The sequence below is a fragment of the Seriola dumerili genome, unplaced genomic scaffold, assembly GCF_002260705.1.
Source record: "Seriola dumerili isolate Sdu_G_001 unplaced genomic scaffold, Sdu_1.0 BDQW01001124.1, whole genome shotgun sequence".
In the NCBI taxonomy this organism is placed as follows: Eukaryota; Metazoa; Chordata; class Actinopteri; order Carangiformes; family Carangidae; genus Seriola; species Seriola dumerili.
This window is the reverse complement of record NW_019175379.1, coordinates 445254-460573: the sequence shown is the minus strand read 5'-3', so window position 1 is coordinate 460573 and position 15320 is coordinate 445254. Positions and strand designations below refer to the sequence as shown.

Sequence of the window (15320 nt, the reverse complement as noted above, 5' to 3'; positions counted from 1 at the left end):
AGTCTGTCATTATGCACTATAAAGAAGCATACACCTAATTTATCATTGACAACATGCAATATTTGACATGAAATAGCAGTCTGAGTGTGGGATTGTGTGTTTTACAGGGTACATTTCCTGTGTTTGAAAATCACACTCATACCACCTGTAGTAATAACATGGCAATCTGTGATTTGCTGGCAGAAGCAGCAGCAACAAGGGCAGATACTGAAAATCATCTGAGCAAAGTAAATGACTGAATTGCTTGATATGATTTGTATACATTTGGATCCTGATAGTTTCCAGCTGTTACAATTTCCTTATTGTTAGTGCTGCAGGTGTTTTTCTGTTTCATATCATGTTCGTGTTCAGTGAGCGTGAATATATGTGGGAGTGTGTTTATTAGCTTGGGGCTTTCCTACAGTTCTCACTACAGAGAGAAATAGCAACTAGGATTTGGGGAATCGTGAGAGGTCGATGGAGGGAAAAGAAGGAGATCAGAGCTAAGATACTGCAGCTGATTAAAACCTCCAAAAGGAGCCAATTACTGTCTATTGGGGGGGGGGGGCAACTACAGACGGAGAGCTCCATGCTTAAATACAAAATGTACTCACTGCTCAGCAAGGTCACTCTCACTCAGGTCCCTCTTGCATAATGACTTACAGTGGACATGGGCGTTTACACAGACAAGGCAGTTGTGACTTTGTGTGTATTTGGACATGAGGAGTGCAGTGCAACTGGTAAATGGTACTGTTTGCCGTTTACAGCGTGTATAACATACGAGCACAGTCAAAACTTGAAAAACTTCAATCATATACAAACTGTCGACTACGATGAGAAATCAATTAAAAATCAATAATCAAATTTGAATCCCCCATTTAAAGAAGCTCCCCTCTGCTGCCAGGAAGCTATTTCACAAAGAATCATGGAAAAAGTGTAAACTGAGCAGAACACTGCTGTTTTTGCAAGAATGCCAAACTATGACGTGGAGGTGGACACACAGCTACAGATGAAAAAAACGGTACAGGGCGAGCTACAAAATTTTGTATCCTAGCATCCACCAAGCTTAGGACAGTTTGAGCTGAGAAGACAGGATGTCCAGTGATAAGTCAAACGAAACTGGACCTGCTGTGTAGTCCTGACTGTTTCAGTCCCCAATCATTTACTGTAACTCTGTACAGTAGATGATTCAACTCTTATGTGATGTCAAGGTGTGAACCATCTGCAGAGATTATGATGAGATTCAGATCTGCATTGGAAAATACAAACAGTTTTATTACTCACTTATTCATACAGCTGAATCTCTCGACACACTCTGACTGCTGAGAAGAATACGAGCTGAACTCCATGGTGAGTTCGCCATCAGCAAACATCTAGCGGAAGATGCTGAGCATATGAATGAGCGTGTGCACACACGTACACACACAATGTTTGGCACCGCAGGGTGGCTAAGTGTTGACACTGAGTGACAGGGAGAATACTGACACTGACGAGACAGTGACATGCCTGTCAGCTCTGCACTTCATGACACCTCAAGTATCTCCTTCTGCAAGATATCGGTTGTAGCTTTGTTAGCACTATATTTACTGATACTGTAGATCAGATTAGATTACATGAGATAAATAGAATGATAAAAAGACGGGTAGACAGATATATTAGACAGGAAAAAAAAAATACAGGCACACATATTATAACTGCCACAGCAAAAACCAGAATAGGTTTCCAAACAAGCAAAACAAAATTATCATATAACGAAAACAACACAAACACACAAAACATTTGCAATGATATAGACATGGACAGGAAAACAGAAAATCAGAGCAATGCCAATCTGAAGGCAAGACAATATAATATTCAAAACAACAACAGCTCCCAGTAGATTAATATTCTACCTGAAACCGAGATGCAAACAGAATCCTATAAATTAGTTTCAGGAAAATTTGTGATATGAATAATGAGTCAATTCTGATTGCGCCATTTGGCCCTATCGTGAATACCAGGCCAGTGAGGGCATCACAGTCAGGATACGACCAGACTGATAATAAGAGCAGTGGCAAGAGAGCAGCCTCAGGACTTGTTTTGACAGATCTGGCTCTTTGGTCTTTGACAGGTTTAAAGCTCTTCCTGGTTGGGGAAAATCCTTTATCTGGAGAGGGTGAGGTAGGCCCTGGAGTCAGGACCGTTCCATCTCCCTGCTTCCATAATGCCTGGCTGATGACAGCATGTCGTGCACCACTCACACTGCATAACAAAAAAAAAAAAAAAAAAAAAAAAAAAATGTCCGCCCCACACACACATACACTAGGGTGCGGGTTTGCTGTGTTGTCATGGCAACCCCGTCCTACAGCTGTCAAGTGTTCATCAGTTTCCACAGCAACACCATAAGGTGGAGAGACAATTATTTCAGACATAATACAGTTGAAAGGGTCGAATGGAAACCTTATTAGGTCAAATTACCCTGCTGCAGGGGTTTAGCAGAGGCACAAGCTCATGGCCGTCTCAGCCAGAGAGCGTGGGATTTGCTCACTGATTTGACCAAATTAGGGAGATATAATCCTGAAAGTGATGCATTAGAAAAGAGATAACAGTCAACAGGGAATTACTATAATCTCCCCAGCTCTGCGTAAAAAGTGCTCAATTTTTTAGGCATTGACAAGTGCACAAACAGCCCAACAAGACCGCAGCAGGAAAAGCCTGCAACAGTTTGAATGCAAGTTGAAGTAAACCAATACTTTATGATTAGTAGATTTCTAGTTTGTTTTTGATTACTCTGAATCTCACACTAGTTCATTGGTATGTCAGAACAAGTTCTCGTCAAAATATCCATTAATTCTAATTACCTTTTATAAGCAATTGGAAAAAAGCAAACTCAACCCGTATGTTTTGATTTAAGCTTTAAAGAAATGGAAAATATGAAAGAATTTACTAATTCACATGCTGGTTTTTATATATTTAATGACGCCAGTATTGCACTGAAATCTATGATCCATCACACTAAAGTATTAATTAAGGAAAAAAGCCTGAGGAGTTGATCAAATATTGACAGCTGAGGTGTTTGGGCAAAACAGACAGACCTATACATTTCTGGCAACTAAGCTACTTTCTGTTTTCATAAGTATAGTTGAACCTATTTATATATGCAGAAGAAGCCATAATAAAAACAAATGCACTGGCCACATGACTAAAATACAGAGTCACAGAGACTGACAAATTGTAAAATGCAGTGTTCCAGCAGTAAATTAGGCTTCCTTTCTCTATTAATCTTACCAATTTCACAACATCACATTTCTTTATACTTATGAATTAATTATTATTGCTAATTAAGGTGTGTGGGCTTAGTAAATAGTAGTTGTGGCCTGTCTGTGTTTTCATCTCTGCCTAAATGCTCTGTTGCTACTGCTCTGCTACAATATGAATCCATAGCTCTGTGTTTAATGTTATAAATATTGCACACACCTATGTCTAACTGTTTTTTCAATGTTCACTTTAAGGCTGGTAGTTAATGCTGACATCTGGAACAGGACTGCAGATGTAAACACGTAATTTCCAAGTCTGACAATCCAGCTCTGACGTACGAAGAGAAACATATATGTGCAGTGCGCATGTCAGGAGAACTACTGAAAAATGCAAAAAGAAAAAAAAAAAGAAAAACAGCAGCAAAAAAACCCCAAACAAACAAACAAACAAACAACAGTCTTTCCTTTGAGGAGTCAACTGAGGGTTTCACTGACCTTTGTAAGCATCCCTGAGGCTGGAGGATGCAGCACAGCAGGCATTCCACTTTATGACCTGAACCTTATGCCTTGCTCTGAATCTGAGAAGAACAGGTTTCATGGCTACAGAGCTTTGGGGACTTTCATAAAAACTAACAATTAAAAAAAACAAAACACATTTTTAAATGGATTTTCAAGACTATAAGAGCTCATTGGCTATCTATACTGTCAACAGAGAGATTAATAAAAACACAGAAGACAGATTCAGTCCAGTGTAAAACATTAAGATGTTGCATACAACTTTAACTACTACTACCATTACTTGAGAATTTTTCAGCAATGTTCTCACTTGTTCTCTACCTGTTTAATCCTTGAATAGTCAGCAGAGGCTGCAGCCTATCTTCTGCCCATATTGGGGCAACATACTCATACTGAAATTTATTTCTACATACCACCAGACCAGCATCATGTCTTTGGAATATGAGAGGAAACCAGACTAAAACAAAAACAGACAAGGGGTGAACTTACATAATCCACACAGAAATGTCCAGAGACAGAACCCAAAGACCTTCTCTCTGTGAGGCAACTGTGCTAATCAGCACAGGACTGTAGCCAGGATTTTCAAAATCCTAAGTTAATGAATCCAAATCCCCCAATAGCACAAAGCCAGCTGCCTGAGAAATGTTCGACAAGACACTGAAATATTTCCACATTTTATTGTATTGTTATCTCATTTATTTATCTTGCTGTTTATTTAAATATTCTGGAAATGCTGCTTTAAAGAACCCTCCACACTGTCGGGAATCCAATGTTCAGGGAGAAACATGAAATCTGCTTAAACAGTCATATGTAAAGAGAAAGACTATAAAGAATATCAGATTTGCCCACAATGTGAATTTTTTCTGTAACAGTAGATTGTAAACTTCTCAGGTAATTTAAATCTCCACAGAAAAAATACAAAGGATATCAAATTGGCATATTCAGTGGTAGCTGTAGCCCTACATCAGCATCCAAATTAATAAAATAAATATTACTAGCAACAGCAACATCCCCATGCTGTTGTTACTATCTGCTGCTCTCAGAGGAAGCTTGCTCAAGTCATTAAAGCAGCAATGAAACCCTGGGCGATCAAATATCTCGGTTATATTACAGAAACCAGTGCAAGCAAAGTGGCAAATAAATTGGTCTTCCATTTCACTCAAAGCCTGGCTGGCAGCCTGTGATGACTTTCACTGTGTTCTCAAGATCTCTGTCATTTCAGTCAGTACGTGACATAGTTGCACTTACACAATGAGTCAGCGACACAACCAGCGAGCTGTCACATATGGCTTATGACATGAATAAAATGCCTTATTCCTCAGCACTAAACTGTTCTGGGAGTCATTGTGACTTTATGTCCGTGTATTTCCGAGCGTGTGTCTGTCTGTGTGTCTGTGTGCGTCCGTGCCTGTTGTTTGGGTGAATGCAAATGTACAAGGGAGAGGAATAGATAGGGACATTTTAATGGCTCCCTTTCAGAAAATCAAGAGCTGGTGCTATATTTGGACAGCATGAGATGGAGATGGAGACAGCCTAGGGGTCATGGAGTTTGGGCCATCGATGCATTGCAGTGTGATTCTAATCAAAGTGACGAGGGCGCTGGGGTCGGCAGGGATGAGCACAGCGTGGCATGGGAAAATAACGCCAGTCAGAGTGACAGCGGCACCATAATCTACAGCTCCTCTTTGACACTCACGCAGATCAACCACTTATTGGCATAAATAATTCATTACCAAGTGAGGACATTAACACTGCCACTGTCGCGGTGTCGCAGGATGCCTTACGACTTCCCACTTGACTGCTCTTGAAGAACACAGATTATATTGTGGTTCCACTTAGGAAAAAAGTCCAATGAATTCAAAGCAGTTACATTTACTGAGAGGGCATTCATGACTTTGTTCCTGCATATAGGCTTGGCTATCAATCTGTTATCTGTCACTACTACCCAAGAGACAAGATGGGTATATACAGTTTAAAGCAAGAACAGGATGTTTCTCACACATTTACTTAGAAAGATAGAGAGATGTGAAAGAACAGGTGCGACCTTTCAACACGTGAAATCTGATATATTAACTGATCATGTAATCTGATACTTCAGAGAACTGCATGGATCTGCAGTAACAAATTAAAAGCCAGAAAATTCCTAAATGAGAAGTACACAGTTACTTCAGGAGTCTCAACACATACTATGTCTTTGTAATTTTTTGTCTGAGAATGTTTTGGCTTTTTTGTTTTTACTTGTGTTATGAAGCAAAAAAAGTGTGAGTCTTATAAACGAGAGTAGAAATCTGCTGCAGGAACCAGAAGTTTATAAGTGCGTGAAACCCACAAGTGTTTAAAAAAAGATCAATGCTGCAACTAGAAGGGATGAGAGTTCCTTTGTAAGGCCAACTACCTGGGTCAGTGGCTGACATAATGGCACCAAACAGGAGGCAGTCAGTGAGGGAAAAGTCTCCATCTGCTGCTCGGCCCAACAGTACCATCAGTCTGGTGAAGCCGTAGACGCAGGCCCTGGGATTGAGGACAAACAGACAGAGGGATACACAGTGAGGTCATCAGGGAGTGCCGGCCAGAGCAAGCCTATCAGTCATCCCTCTAACCACAGCAGGGCTTCCCCCAGAGTAGTCTGGGTAATGGGGCCAGACACTAGCAGCAGGTGAGCTGACCCGTTTCCAGACGGAGGCCGCTTAGCACAGGTGTACACATAAAGCTGCGACTGTGCCGGGTAGTATTAAATTTAACCAGTTTCAACATGTGTGTGTGTTTGTACCTACAGCTCTCCCATCCCACACCCTCCTTAGACAGTATCTATCCATCTTCACCGCTGGCGTTCTTTTATGGCAGTATTATAAGCACTTCAACATACTAAAACGGCACAAGAATTATGACTGTGTGTGTGTTTGTGCGTGCACAGAATCACCCGAAAGACTAAAAAAACATGAGGAGAGATTGTGAAGGGCATTGTGACAGAAATAAAATAGAAGCAGTATTTTTATCAGCTCTGGGTCCTGGCAGCAAAGCAAATCTAGAATATAGCTGTCCCAGAATGCACCGCTCCCCCTTATAAAAACACTATACACTGAGCAAAGACGTAATATGTCTATTCAGCTTTTAACACTGCAGTCCAGCTTCTGACTGGTAACTGATGTTTGTTAAGTATTAATCCTGTTACTGTTAAACATCCCATAATAAGCAGTTTGGCAGTTTGTCCTCTAGGGAACCTTTCTGTCCACTGGCATGACTCTGTTACTATGGTGACGGCACACAACCCGTCCCCAGGGCACAGATTTAAAGTATTGCCCTCAGGTCGAGCAGCTAAGCTGTGTTATTCATGTATGTAGGGAAGATTCGAAGTTATGGTAATGATGTGCGGTGTGTGTGTGTGTGTGTGTGAGAGAGAGAGAGATACAGCGAGAGAGAGAGGGTGAGACAGACAAACACAGCCAAAGAGCGAATATACTTCATCAGTGGAGTCAGTGAGGATCCCTTACCCCCATGACATTCCCTTTCCCCTGTAGGATATGGCAGACTCACTAACAAGCAACAGGCCTGGTCAGGTCTGGTGCCTAGCATCAAAGTATGTGCACGTGACCCAACATGTCAAACCCTGCCCTGTTTCCCAGGAGCATTGGGGAAGCAATCCTGGGGCAGGACTAGTGGATAGAAGAAAGAAGGTAGGGAGGCGAGCAGTCAACATCTTTAACACAGGGTTTTAGCAGGTTGAAGAAGCTCATTAATTCCAGTTATATAAAGGGTTTGAACTTAAGCCATGGATAAAATCCCCAACAAATCAGTTGAAAACAACATGCACAATCACCTAGCTGCACCTTTAAAAGTCTAAGAATATCAATATATATTGATGTTACATTTTAAATTCAGAGAAAATTTGTATATTACTGTGGGGGGGGGGGGGGGGGGGGAATCAAGGACTTTAATTTGCTCTGATCATAGAGGCCCATTGATAACAGGCAAACAACAAAACTGGAGTTATGAGGTTTTCACAGTCTCTGTGTGCAGCAAATTTGTGCATCAGTAAGAACTGGTTTCGAAAGATCTCAATTTCCTCCAAAGTCTGACAGCGCCATCTAGCTGTATGAGGCCAGAATAACACAGCTACACATGAGTACTGTTTTTTTGGGTTTTTTTTTTTTAATTTTCTGGCATTTTGCTATTTTTATAGCCGCAGTGAGAGAGAGGCAGGAAAGTTCGGGAGACAGAGAGGGGATGACATGCAGCAAAGGGCCACAGGCTGGACCTGAACCCAGGTCGCTGTGGTAAAGAATAAGCCTAAATGGTACACGCTCTACCAGGTGAGCCACTGGGGCACCCCCAGAAATTAAATGAAATCTGCTTGATTTTTTTTTTGACTGGGCTGTTCATGCACACTACAAAGGTTTTACAGACATTTTGAGTTATCATAGTAAAAAAAAAAACTGTAATTAATAACATTAATGGCAGCTTGGTTTCATGTCAGTCAGTTCCAGTGTCTCACCGTTGTACATGCTGGCACACTGGAATAGCTTACTGGGACACTTAAAACAGAGCAGTAATTAATGTTATTAGCTACACCTGTGCTTTTCCTGCTATGACAAAAAAGGCCTATTGTATCCTGATGCTCTGCACCAATCAACCAAAGAAGCTACTCACAGCTGCAAATAATTTGAGTTAATTGCAGATGAGATGAGACAGCTCCAGAAAGATCCTTATGAACAAAACATAAGTGTTACATCTTTCTGATTGTGAGGGATATTATACATCAAATATCATACTATGACAACACATACTGTATTGTATAAGAATGTAGTACAGAATTGATTAACAAACTGTAAAATACAGTGGTTACCTAAACAAAATAAAACATTTCTATTGATGAGGAAAATATTAACTGAAAATTCGATTTCATCGGGAGAAAAGAACATAGACAATGAGTACAAAGCTTGACTTCATTGTTCTATCACTGATCAAATTTCATATGTTGTATCTTATAAATAAATAAGAATGTTGTCAGTACCAAACCAAAAAATGTCTTAGATTATGACTGTGGGGCTGTGTAAAAACTCCCTGTTTTCAGTACATTATCTAATATCCAGTTATCCAGTAACTCAGCTATTCTCTTACTTCTGTACACCTTGACTTTTGTGTGTTTTATTGTGTTTTTGTTGTGTTAATTTGTGTGAATGACCAAAGACTTCTTACCCTATGGTTATAAAGCTGATTATGGTCCCCAAAAAGGCAAAGGTCAGAACAGATCCCATATTCTCAAAGAATCGTTTCTAGAAAAGTAAATGAAAGGAACACCAATTAAACAAACAAGTCATTCACCTAATACATTATGATATACATCACTATAAATATAATTCACTTCAATTTAATGTAACAATACAAGGCAGTGCTTCTTCAAACTGATGCCCCACACATGGAACAGTCCTTTGATAATGTCTTTTTTCCCCATTTTAGGAGACATGTCAGAACAGCAGTCTTACCTGATTAAGGGTGTAAGCTCCATGGAAGATGATGGGTGGCAGGAACAGATTGAAAAGGACCTTAAGATCAAAGATCTCCTGTAAAAGACAGAGCTGTTGTGTTGGTGACTGACAGGGCTCCATGGGGAGCAAGAGGACTCCATTTACTGAATGTGACTGACTGACAGTCAGATATTACACACACACACATCATTCACTTCAGCAGCTCTGGTTTGTCAGACAGGCGCTAGTTCGTTTCCTCTTTGAATCCCAATGCCACAATAGACTCCAGGCACCACGACAACCTTATCTGTCCCCTCTTTCTAAAAAAAAAAAAAATGTGACAATTCAAACTTATGTGCCAGAGTTCAAGCTATGTTAGCTACCAGAAATTAGGATTCCATGTACCCACACAAAAATAAAATACTTCTCAACAACACTTTAGCATTGCCACTAGATGGTGCATTACATTATCTTAGAGCCATCAGTTGCCTATAATATGATTACTGTGTACTGCATTAGCATTCTGTCCAAGTGCCTTGACTCAGACTTCCACAGCTGATTAAAGTAAAGCATAATACAGAGTGAGAAGTCTAACTGGTTGTGTCAGTCTGCACCGTGGAGACTCCCAGCATTCATTAGAATGGGAATAAGCACGTACCATTAGTATAGCCGCATGTGTTCAGATAACAGACGGAATAAAATTTAACAAAATCCAAGCAGTCGATCACGACAACATTAACCTCAACACAAACGCTAACCAAAGCACACAGTATTTTTGTACATACTGTGCACGTTCTCAGTCTGTTTCTCATCCTTGCCAGTGTGATGCAATGCAAACCACTCAGAAAGGTAGCCTTTCATGTCCTTCATCCCTGAATCCTTTTTATGTCTTTCGTGGGTACATGCTGAGAATCGAACCACAGTGATATTCAATTCAGATCAATGCTACTTTTTCCTGATTCCCACATGCCATCAGGTCTCGTAAAATAGCAAAAAACTTTATTTCAGATTCAATTAAATTTCAGTCTAAAAGGCAAGATATGATGAAGATGCCTGCTGAAATAGGGCTGTGGTCACAGACCTTTGAGACTGGCCTAGATTTTGCTTTTAAAAAACAGACAAGTTGAAGCAGCCTGAATAGCATGAATATCTGGATGAATGAAATCAAGCCTGTCTCTGTGAAATGTCCTATTTCCAGGACACATTGCATTTTGGTTAACATTTACACATGCGTTATATATGGATGTGAAAGATTGCATTTATTTCTTAATTATGATTTCTAAAGCCCAATATAGAGTTTTGAGAGCCAGCGTGCTTTCTCAGTAATTCACACTTGAAATGGTTACTACAAATTGCTCCTATCTTCCTGCTGCTATGACCTGCTTCAATATATATTACTTTTTTGCAGCTGCAATAACCCACACACACAGACACATATATCTATATATATACATATATATAGATATATGTATGTATTTTCACACTGCGTAGCCTGTGCATGACAAATGCAAAAATGCATTACAGAGATACTGACATGCAGACACTGTAATCAATAAATTATGCATATGCCGGTGGTTTTATTCTAAGTGCCACCTGCACCACAGAGCCGAGGATGGAGGTGTGTTGTATACACTAATTGCCTCTTCAGCTGAGCAACACTAAATTTAATCAGACCACAAACTTTAATGCCTTTACTCCCCGATGGCACATAATGGGCTCAGTAATGCAACAAAATCCTTATCTCCTCAGCTAGGTCCCCATATATATCAGGCTTAATGGCATGAAGGCTACACAGAATGGTCTGACCGATGTAATGGCCTTTGTGGTAGCCTCTGCTGGTGTGCTAATGAGACCCCAGCATTCCAAGGGGCCAAAAAGTCTAAGCCATTAGTGAAGAGTTACACTTGGCCTGGATGATTTGCAAGGTTCATGGTTCACTTACTCCCTTTCTCTTGGGTTGAAATATCTCTCTGAGATTAATAAATACATTTTCAAAGACACTCATTCCACATCCTGTCATGCTTGTTGGCCATCGTATTGGCTGAATCCCCGGCTCAATGGTTAGGTTTTTTTTTTTTAAAATATGACACACCACTGTGATACCACCACGAAAATATGAAAGCAAGCCAGAAAACAGTAATAATACTAATGACAAGCAGAGGCCCATCTCAAGGCTTAGGCTCTTCTACTTAGCAGTGATATTAGAGTCACTGACTAATTCCTTTTTAACAAATAATTGCTGTGAGTAGTTTGGAGAAACTCTGGTTTAATCTCCAGCTGTAGTTATAGCATTATTTCTGTTGAACCTCTGTGACAAACATAATACAAATATACTATACTTTGATAAAGTGTTTAAGAATTCTTGCATGTAGAGTTCAAATGAAACATGCAGCTTTAAAAAGTGCTCCCAATAAAGTGATAAAAAGTTACACAGCTCCTTTATTGAGAACATGTTTTTTTGACTTTATGCTTATTATTCTAGCAATATATAAATATATTAAATATTAAATGTAATGTTATAAGTGCAGATTTCTCAACCTCAACATATCAGTATACACGACTGATAATATACTATATATACTATAATATGTAAGGGTAAAATAAAACAACAGATGTTTCAGTTTGGTTCTTTGTACAGAAACATAATGATGTTAAATACCTATAAGCGTAAAAATAAATTATATAATAACTAACAGAACCTCTTTGAGTCAGCAGTGTTTGTAAAAATAACAGATTAGTGCGAATTCAACTCATCAACAGCATGGCTACTGCCTACTAGACAATACAAACATCATTCCTATGTTCACAGCATTTTGTGGTTTGAAATATTGTTTACAGTACATAGTCCCCTCCAGCATATAAAAGATGGTAGATATGCACATCCACTACTGAGTTCTGTGTCAGAGGTTGAGATGGCCATCTTTGTCTGGGAGTAAAATGCTGCAGCGCCAGTTGAGATTAACTAACTATCTCACATCTTTCCTGCAGTGCAGAGCAAATCCGGCACCAATATCACTTACAGGAGTATCTCATTATGGAAATCCTGCATGTAAACACAGAACTAGGATAATGTCTTGAGAGGAACACAAACTACAAGAAAAACTAAATAGGATTTTCTAATTGTATTCACATAGTTTATGTTTGCAGTTGTTGTCAGGAATGTGTGTACAAAATGTTGGTATAAGGCCTTTTTTTCTTCATTGATCAGACCCTTTGTGCTGCTTTACCTGCTCTACAAGAGTCTTAGTATATAGTCTGTTTATTGGTTTCTGTGTTTAGTTGTCTTCTAATTTCCCCTAGTCCACAAAGCATACCTGAAAATGTAATCTCTCCTATCTGTTCCTTAATAAAACCTAATATCAGTTAAATTGCTCTCTTGCCCTCTTTCTCTCTGTACCACCACTCTCTTGTTTCCCTAATAACAACAGACCATGTGGGTAATTTAGAGGAAAACCAATAACTAAGAACCATTAGAGGAGACTGTTGTGTTGATGCAAATACCCAACATAGACAAGGGATGAAATATAGATGTGATCAAAGGGAAGATAATGAAGAAAATAAATGTAATCCAGATAAAATAAAACTACATCAGAGGAAAAGAAAAGCATCCTTTGTGGTGTAGTTTGTTTTCAGATGTCCCTACTATGCAGCTTTTTTTAAGCAAATGTTTTATTAGGGCAGGTTGTTTCAATTTTCACTAGTGCCTTTGTTGTATCACAATGTGAAGCACTAACACTTTTGTTTCTTTGTTTTGTGATATGCATTTGCAGTGAAGGTCAAATCTTACTGCCATGGTTACCTTATGAGGAGTTGAGATCGGCGGGCATCTTAGGTTTAGTTCTTCAACATGTCTGTAACAGTGGCCATGTGATGAGATGTTGACCATCAAGAAGTGAGGAGTGCTGTTCAGAGCACCACAACTGCACAAACTCTCCACGTGCACTCCTCTGTCAAATGACAACCATCTCACTATTAACCCCAGAAGTGTACCTGCAGAGGGTTTCAAAAAAAAGAGAAGAAAGTTATTAAAACTATGGTAATCCTCTAATACCTTAGATACAAGAGAGACTAAAATATTCCATATCATTATCGTCATCATGAAAATACTACAATGCAAAAACATATGACAAAAATGATGGCCCACAATAATTGTATAGATGTACAACATTAAAGACAACATTAAAGAAAACTATTTACATTATGTGTTATAGTGACAAAACATCTATGAAACAGCAAACTTTGGAATATTGCATGAATCAAGTACTGCTGGTTGGTGAGCCCTTAATAGTTTATAGTATCTGGAAATACCTGGCAATTGATGTAGCCTATTTGGTGTAATGATAGGCAAAATTAAATGGTTGAGTTACATTTTTGTATCTCACCTTTTAAAATATCATTATCCTGAACTTTATCATTATTTGAGCTAACTTGGTAGTGGCTGTTGCGTTACTTATGAATGTTCCACATAAAGATAAATTAGTCTGAACAATGTTCTGCAAATAAAAATGGTGGAAAAGGAAGATTAGATGGTGGCCCTCCACTACATCCCTACTAAAACCCAAAACAAGATGAATTGTGACTAAAATGGACTCTATTTTATTAACATTCTGATATACTACTTAAATTCTGAGTTCAGGAAGTGTTGAATAACTGCTTCCGTGCTCTATATTCTAAATAGGCTATCAGCTAAGGCTACTTACCATAAAACATTGCACCCCCAGTTTCATTTATAAGCCTATATTTGAACTGTTTTAACTTCCACACACTGAGAATGGTTAAAAGTGCTAAGCTAACTGCAGCGAGTACCAACACTGCTGCAGTGTCTTGTCCGTGGCCGACAGTGGACGACATCTTCAAAGCCCAGGTCAAACTTTTCGGAAACAAGTTGAGATTCAATTCAGCTGCAGCAACATCCGCATCAGCAGCCAGTGCTGTGCTGCATTTACAGCTGCTTGGAAAGCTTTCTTTTTTTCTCCCTCTGTAACCGGTGGGAAATAGCCCTACTTGGTTTTTTCCACATTTTTTGAAAACAACAAAACTGATTATGTAATTAAGATATTTCGGTGAACATAATTTAATTTTATAAATCAAGAGATACAAAGACATTTTTGCGTAAACAAAATGTCTACAAGGTACGCTACGAGTAAAGAGCAAGAGCAGTAACAAAAACCGTATGAAATTATAACTGGTCAAGGTGTTATTACAAATTACAGCCTGTTAGGTAGGTAAAAACAAGTGGGATCACATTTACTGACTGACACTCCTTATGCCGTTATGTATTTGCCTCGTCTATGAAATAACTCCGGTAATCCCGAAAGCAATGGAACGCACCAAAGATCGGGTGTCAGCCTTTTATTCTCCAGCAGATGGCAGTAAATACAAATGAATACACGCAGAGCTCCTAAGAGCCCACTGTGAAAGGCCGGGACATTGAATTTCCACTCTCACTGTCCCTTAGCGCTAAGTAAATCAGTCATGGCCCTTAATTAGTAGTTAATTAATTAATTAGTCGTTTAGATTTGGTTGTAATGACTTATTTTGATCTTTCATTGACTTCGATTGCTGTAGGCCTACAAAGTAGCCTATGGTATAAATAAAATAATACTAATAATAACACGATAGAAATGTTAAATCTTTTAAACAGGGTAGATATATGTATCAATCAGCGTTGCCCATAGGATAAAACCTTAAATAATAAACTTAACACGGTTGAATTAGACCCATTGGTTGATGGTGTGGAGACAGTTCTAACTTTCAACTGATTATTTTGTCCGATAAAGAAAACGTGGGGCTGATTTTTCTTGGCCCAGTTATGGCCACATACTTCCAAAGCAATGCAGCACAATATAACCAGTATGTCTCTAACATTTTGTATCTTTTTATGTGAGCAGTTTTGAGTTGAAATATTGTTTGTTTTAATTATCATTTCCAGTTTAGCTTTTTTTCTTTCTGATCATGGCATGGTAATATAAAAGTTCAATTTGATGTTGTGTCACGATTTTCCTGAAAAATGTTGCTTTTGGGCTAATGAGGGACTGAGAAAAAAATAGAAATTTTAGCAAACTTTGCATTGGGGGCGGTGTTCTAACAAGACAATATTAGAATATTCGCTTAGCAACCACGG

General features: G+C 39.0%; 1 protein-coding gene across 2 annotated transcripts in view; it reads right to left on the bottom strand.

Annotated features, from left to right (window-relative positions):
- The window catches only part of LOC111237823 (sodium/hydrogen exchanger 9-like), a 64889-nt gene extending 50837 nt beyond the window's left edge, over positions 1-14052 (bottom strand). For both annotated transcript variants that reach the window (XR_002665790.1, XM_022767082.1), the window contains exons 1-5: positions 13897-14052; positions 12996-13186; positions 9215-9292; positions 8928-9004; positions 6127-6242 (exon numbers count right to left, since the gene is read on the bottom strand). Coding sequence is in view for 1 of the 2 variants with exons in the window: in XM_022767082.1 (XP_022622803.1) it covers positions 6127-6242; positions 8928-9004; positions 9215-9292; positions 12996-13186; positions 13897-14047 (613 nt within the window). In the remaining variant the exon portion in view is untranslated. The remainder of the gene's footprint in view (positions 1-6126; positions 6243-8927; positions 9005-9214; positions 9293-12995; positions 13187-13896) is intronic.
- Between the last annotated feature and the right edge of the window lie 1268 nt (positions 14053-15320).